Consider the following 7156-nt stretch of genomic DNA (forward strand, 5'->3'; position numbering starts at 1 on the left):
CCAGCTTGCGGGACTGGCCTAAGGGATTTTAAAGGGGTTTTAATTACTTTTAATCAGATTAGTTTAAATATTTCTTTTTAATTAATTTTAATAGGTGTATTATATGTTTGTATTTTATCCAATTGTTAGCCGCCCTGAGTCCGCAAGGAGAAGGGCGGGATATAAATGTAATTAAATAAATAAATAAATAAATAAATACTGATTGCTGCTCGATGTCCTGGTCCCCCAGAAAAAGAAGACAAGAAGAGACTGGATAGCCATTTGTCTGAAATGGTATAGGGTTTCCTGCCTGAGCAGGGGGTTGGACTAGATGACCTCCAAGGTCCCTTCCAAATTTTTTATTATTATTATTATTATTATTATTATTATTATTATTATTATTATTATTATTATTATTATTATTATTATTATTATTATTATATTCTGATTCTAACATTTTATTCTTCTGTTAGTGATCAACCCTCTTGGGGAATCATGCTGCATAAAGCTCCAAGACAATTTCCAAATTACAGGAAAGAACATCTGTTTTACCCAGATTTGATTTATGAATTTGGAATATACCATTCATCTCTATGGAAGGAAATGGAAGTTAAGTCTTATGAATTGACACAAACAGATCAGAGTGTTTGCTTTATGCTTACTCTGTTCCTGTGATGCAAAGAGAGCCTCTGGTACTATTGAAGGGCTGACTCTGGAAAGATTGATACTCATCTTTCCTTAAAGATTAATTTTGATAAAGATAAGCAATGTCTAGATAAATGGATTTAAAATATCAAACTGAGTATCAGGTAGAAGAGAGGATTTGGGGCTTACCAGAGCTGGTGAGAAGATGGATCTTATCATTGCCCAACCAGAATTCTGATCCTTGTCTTCCAAATCCTTTCTTGTATGATTCCCAGTCACGGTAGAAATTGACAGATCCATCCTGCCGCCTCTGGAAGAGCTGGTGGAGAGAAAGGGAGTGATACCTCAGCATCTGCTTGATGGAGAAGCTGCTTTTCTAATCTTACGCCAGTGGGGGATTGCCTTTCAGCCTGGTTTTGTAAAAGGAATAGAATTGAGTCTACGTCATAGTTAGGTAGCAATTGAGACTGGATGTCACTGTATTTTGCTGCTTAAAAAACTATTTTAATGCCTCAAGTCTTGGAAATAGGTATATTTTATATCATCCCCAAAAATTAACCTGCTGCCCATTGGGTTAAAAAAAAACCACCCTGGTGTTCTCAGTTAAATGTTTTAAATCAACAAAACAATAAACAAATCCAAAGTTTGTTCCCTATGCTGAAAAGATACATGAAGAACATGCCTAGTTTGCTGTGGCGATTAGAGCATTTTGGGGCGAGGAACAAAGACTCCCACATAGATCCATGAAACTCAGTATGTAAGTTTAGACCAGGGGTCTTCAAACTTGGCCCTTTTATGAGTTGTGGACTTCAACTCCCAGAATTCCTCAGCCAGGCACGCTGGCTGAGGAATTCTGGGAGTTGAAGTCCACAAGTCATAAAAGGGTCAAGTTTGAAGACCCCTGGTTTAGACAGATGACTCAATCAGCCTAATTTATTTAATATAAAGATTTTGTGATAAATTTATTGCTAGAGATGAGAATCCTGGCAGACCTTGGGAGGAGTGCAGGAGAGATGCAAATATGGATATTTCCAAGCTAGGTGAAAAAAATCAGAGACAGAGATGTCTGCTGGTGAAATTACAAATAGTTAAGATGCCAACTTAACTTTTTGTTCCTCCCCCAAGATTCCCTACTCAGACTGGAATAATAGATGAATAATAGATGAACTTCCCCTGCAAGGAATGGAGGCAGTGGTCGGTGTCTGGATGGCCCTGCAGCTACCAATGATGGGCTCTCTTCTGAGCTCTCTTGTTATCAAGAGAAGGGAAAGTGCAAATAAGGCTAGGCAGGGCTGTTCTTCTCCCTTGCTGGCTTCCTGAGGGAGGGCTCCCAATGGGCCACAAAGTGGGAAATGCCAATCCCATATATGGACAGAATTGGGAGCTGTGATAGCTCCATTTTAGGGCTTCCAGTTTGTTCAATCTCACAATAACAGGAAAGTGTACCTTCAAGCTGCCTTGGGCTCAAATCCCAAGAGGGTTTCAATAAACTTTGGGGCTGCAAATTGTCCACCACTAGTCTCTTGACAAGAGAGAAGGCTAATGGGCCCCTCAACAGCTGCTATTATTCTGCAACAAAAATGGAGCATGGAGCCCACTTTATTGGGCTTCTTGCTCTTCTGTTTTGATATGTTCAAGTAAATAATTATCTCCTCCTCCTCCTCCTCCTCCTCCTCCTCCTCCTCCTCCCCCTCCAGCTTACCAACCAGCCTCCTCCATCTGTCTCCATGTCACAGAAAACCAGCATCGGGTTCTCCTTGGTTGGGTAGATTGTGTACCAGCCAGTCAGGGTCTCCCCACGTTCCAGGAGGTCTTTGCAGTTTCTGGCTTCTGTCTCTAGAGAAAGAATAGGGAGGGTTGGGTGGGTCAGTTCAGGCAAGTTCTGCTCTGAAAATATATATCTGGGACAGATGTTGACCTTTGTGGAGGGTTCCCAAGTGTGAAAATACCATAATCTCTGTTGTAGAAATATAAATGCTTATTGTAATGCAATGAACTAATGGAGATAACTTGTAAAAAGCGATTAAACAAAAAAAACCACCATGATAATTACAGGGAAAAAGGTGAACCCTAGAAGGCATCTCTAGTACTATTGTGTTTGCTGGCTGAGGATGATGGGAGTTTGAGTTCCACACTTAGAGGGTACATATTGGCGAATGCTGATATATGGAAATGATATGTACAGTATCATAGTGATCCTCAGCCTGTGGTTAATGGGTTGTACTAGTCCAAAACCCATTCTTATTTGGCTATTACAAAGTCTTTTCTTTTTCTTTTTTATAATATTTTATTAATTTTCCAATTTTACATTTAAGTATTTAAAAAGCAATGTGGTGGCTGGGTTAATCAATAGTGCGATAACAAAATCTTTAGTACAAATCTCAAGTTACAGCATCAAATATTTCCTCTCTTTTTCCCTTAACAATTACTGTCTCGTATTTAAACTAATACAGTTCTTATTATATCAACTCAGTAAAAACATCATTATTACATTTATCAATACATTTTAGCTTATACGTATCTTAATTATTTTTTACATTCAATCTTCGTAAAAAAATCTATATCCTGTTATTAATTTTTCCCCAATTTTTAGTTTCCCATCAATATTCCAATTTAACCTTTAAATCTATAATTTTCATTTATAAAGCAACTTATTGATTATTAAAAACTGCTTCTTTTAAAGGGGCTCGTTTCCCTCAAAGAGCATCGCAACTCAACTTTCTCCAATCTTTAAATCCCATCAGCATTCTCAAGAAATGCTTATGAAGCAGAACTTCACTACTGCCAGATTCCATCCCTTAACGGTTCCTGAGCCATCTCTTTACCTGCAAAACTGCTAATCAGCAGTGTCTAGGTTTCTCACAGTAGTTGTGAACAGAAGAAAGAATGTGAGGCAAGTATTCCTTTTCTCGTGAACTGGCTTTATTGGGAAACTAAGTTCCAACATTCTGCTCCTGCACACAGACATCCCACTCAGGCTAAGAACCAAGCTGAAAGATCACACAGCTGGGACTCACGTGCACAGCAAGTGGCTTCAGTGTCCTGGAGTCCTCCAGTACCATCATTTGAGACTTGTCCCTCCACAGAACTAGCAACCAGGAAAAAAATCAGGTGGAAACCAGCCCAAGGATTCATCTTGCCTTGCCAGCTCTCTCTCTCTCTTTCTGAGCCAGAGGTGTGTGTTGTCTTGCCTCTTATATATATGGATGTCTTTTAATGATTGCATGAACATAGAAATCAGGAAGTCCTTACATGTTCTGACTTAATATGCCCATATCTGATTGGCAATGACTGTTCAAGCTCAGCAGAATGCATTATATCATAGTTCAATAGGATAATGAACAAATAATGACAACCCTGCATGTACAGGTATAGTTCATTAGGAGCCCATCCCATAGATAGAAGATGTTGAAGTAACCCCTCCTGTTCTCAAGGGAGTTAAGTGACTGTATTTCAGAAAAATAAAACCTGAGTTTGCATGCTAGATGAGTGTCATGTGAAAGGTATAGCTCACGATCAATTCTTTCTTGAATTATACAAAATAAAGATATTAAAAATTATCCTAACATTATCTCCTTCGCTGTAGCCTGTGTAGTTTGACCAGGAAGGATGTTTCCATTCTAATATGTGAAGAAAGAAATGACAGAAAGATGGAGAAAAAGGTCTTTAGGCTGAGAAGAAAAGCACATGCAATATGATAAGATGGCCCAGGATCTCTGCAGTCACAGAACAACTAAGAAAACCGTGTGGAAAACTCCTAGCCCTTTATTTTGCCCTGCAGAATTTCCAGACTCTCTGCCTGTCACTCTGAACTTTGTAATGTTTGGCTTCTACACACACTGAGATAAGCAAATGTAGTTTCCCCCATTGACGTTGCTTGTCAGAAGCCTTCTGTGATCATAAATGGTGATCATGTGTGTTAAGTCCGGAGAATAATGGCGAAAGAGGCAATGCATGTTGCTAAACAGATCTTTATTCTCACTCTGTGACAACTACCAATCAACAAGAGCAGAGGCACGCAGGCCTCCTTTTATACCCCCAGATCCCCGGGCAATCTCAACTAATGGCAGGCAGTCTTTTCCTGCCTCGCGCATGCGCGCAAGGCCGGCGCCACTCAGTCTGGTCCCGGGCAGCTTTTGCAATGCCCGGGACTCTTGCATCGTCCCGAGCCTGTTTTTGCAGGCTCAGGACACAACACCCCTCCCCCCTAGATAAAACAATGTGGCGCACACAATGTACGCCACCTCTCGTAGAGTATGTGTTTGCCAACTTTTGCATCAAATGCACAGAGTGTGGAAAGTAATGGCCGTGCTATCGTTCTGAGAATAATTGAACCCTGACTCCTTTTTTCCTATGCTAACCAACCTGGACCTCTTGTCCAGGTTCCTCTAACCCTTGCTCACCTCACGTAATCTGCAAGGTATTTGGGCGGGCCCTTGACCCATAGCGACCTTCTCAGACCTGGGGAGATTGAATGGTCCCCACCATTGTTTTCCACACTTGGTGAATTACACTGTGGCTGTCCTATAACTGTTGCCTGACCTCCCTGCTCGCCGCCAAGGCTCAGGAGGCCAGGATTCTGCTGTTCACCGTACCTGGTCGACCTGTCTCTTAGGACGCTTTCTGAGCCCTCTGAACTCCTTTCCTTGTTCCCTGAAGGGGTGTAATTTTCCTGGCTCCTTTCTGTAGTGATAGGGTCCAAGGATACCTCCCTGTGTGACTCCCAGGCTGGAGTGAGTGTGGGGGTGTATGTTTGCCCCCTGCCCCCTGAATTCCTATTCGGAGCACTTGCGGAACTTGGGGGTTGAGAACCCATGGTGTCCTCAACAGCCAATGTTGGCTGCTGATACTGATCCCCAGAATGCACTCCCCCCTCCTCCCCCCCAGAGAAGGCAGAGGAGAAAACCGAGGCGAGTCCAGCCTCACACGCAGCTGATCAATATGGCGGCGAAGAACGCGACTGTCGTCCAAGGACACCTCGTAGGACAGACGTCCTGAGACCTTGCAGACCACAGCCGGGACCCAGAGGTGTCCAGGCCCATAATTCCTGGTCCAGACAGGATCACCCACGTGAAGGACCCGTGGTGTGCGCGGATGGGACACCTGTGAAGCTACTCGCTCCGGGTGCAGCCTGTCCAATTTAGTCACAAGCCAGCGACCCCAACGGAGTTCTGCCGGGCACTTACCCGTGGCAGTGCACGGAGTAGTACGATGGGCTAGAAGGAAGTCAGCCAACCTGTGATGCCAGTTGCCATAAGTCAGTTTCTTGAGAGCATCCTTGGCGATGCGGACCATCCGTTCAGCCAGACCGTTGGTGGAAGGGTGGAACGGAGCTGAAGTCGTGTGGCGAATCATGTTGGCTTGTAGGAAAACCTGAAACTCAGCAGAAGTAAATTGAGGACCATTATCCGATACCAAGACATCTGGAAGACCATGGGCAGCAAAAATGCTTCTCAACACCTGGATGGTCTTAGCAGTAGTGGTGGATGACACAGGCACAACCTCCAGCCATTTGGAATGGCTATCTACAACAACCAGGAAGAATTGCCCCTGAAAGGGCCCAGCGTAATCTATATGTATTCTAGACCATGGAGTGTGTGTTTCCTCCCACCTATGAACAGGGGCCTGAGGCATTTCCGGCCTGGACTGCTGACACGCATGACACCCATGTACCTGGGCCTCAATGGCTTTATCAAAGCCAGGCCACCACAAATGGCTGCGCGCAAGCGCTTTCATCCTGACAATCCCCGGGTGACCCTCATGTAAGGAAACTAAGATTCTCGACCTCAAGGAGGCCGGAATCACATCTCTCGAACCCCAGAGGAGGCAGCCATTGAACGTGGACAACTCGTGCCTCTTGACCTAAAAACATTGGAAATCCTCTCTGGGCATCTGTCAGGCCAACCTGACAGCACCCATGTCAGCACGCGTTTAAGCGTGTGATCAGTGGCAGTTTCAGCAGCCACATCCCTAGCGTTAAGGGGAGACTCCGGCAAATCCTGAATGGACAATATGTGTACAGCAGAAGCAGGAGCAGGCTCCACAGCAGGCAAGGGCAATCTACTTAGGCCATCAGCATGACCCATTTCCTTTCCAGGTTTGTGAACTAGCGAGTAGTCATAAGCTGACAAAAAAATGGACCATCGCAGCATGCGAGGGGAAAGGATGTGTGGGGTCTGTTTGGACGTAGTAAACAACCCCAGCAAAGGCTTGTGGTCAGTAAAGACCGTAAAAGGGCGGCCATAGATAAAATCATGGAATTTTTTAATTCCAGCCACAATAGCCAAGGCCTCCTTGTCAATTTGAGCATAGTTACGCTCAGCAGCAGATAAGGTCCTAGAATAATATGCCACAGGGACCTGAGTCCCATCAGCTGTCAAATGGCTAAGCACAGCCCCCACACCATAGGGGGAAGCATCACAAGCCAGACATACTGGCAGCTTCTCATTAAAATGAGCTAATACCGCATTGGATGTAAGCAAGGCCTTAACCTCATTGAAACTAGCCTCATGGACTTTAGACCACTGCCAAC

The 7156-nt window shown here is 43.9% G+C and overlaps 1 protein-coding gene across 1 annotated transcript in view; it reads right to left on the reverse strand.

Moving 5' to 3' along the window:
• The window catches only part of LOC107294276 (ryncolin-3-like), a 12380-nt gene extending 8520 nt beyond the window's left edge, over nt 1-3860 (reverse strand). Inside the window, exons 1-3 of the mRNA XM_015823502.2 lie at nt 3601-3860; nt 2327-2542; nt 814-943 (exon numbers count right to left, since the gene is read on the reverse strand). Coding sequence (XP_015678988.1) covers nt 814-943; nt 2327-2542; nt 3601-3759 — 505 coding nt within the window. The 5' untranslated portion in view covers nt 3760-3860. The remainder of the gene's footprint in view (nt 1-813; nt 944-2326; nt 2543-3600) is intronic.
• Nucleotides 3861-7156: the final 3296 nt, after the last annotated feature.

The sequence above is a fragment of the Protobothrops mucrosquamatus genome, unplaced genomic scaffold, assembly GCF_001527695.2.
Source record: "Protobothrops mucrosquamatus isolate PMUCROS unplaced genomic scaffold, P.Mucros_1.0 scaffold_178, whole genome shotgun sequence".
Classification (NCBI taxonomy): Eukaryota; Metazoa; Chordata; class Lepidosauria; order Squamata; family Viperidae; genus Protobothrops; species Protobothrops mucrosquamatus.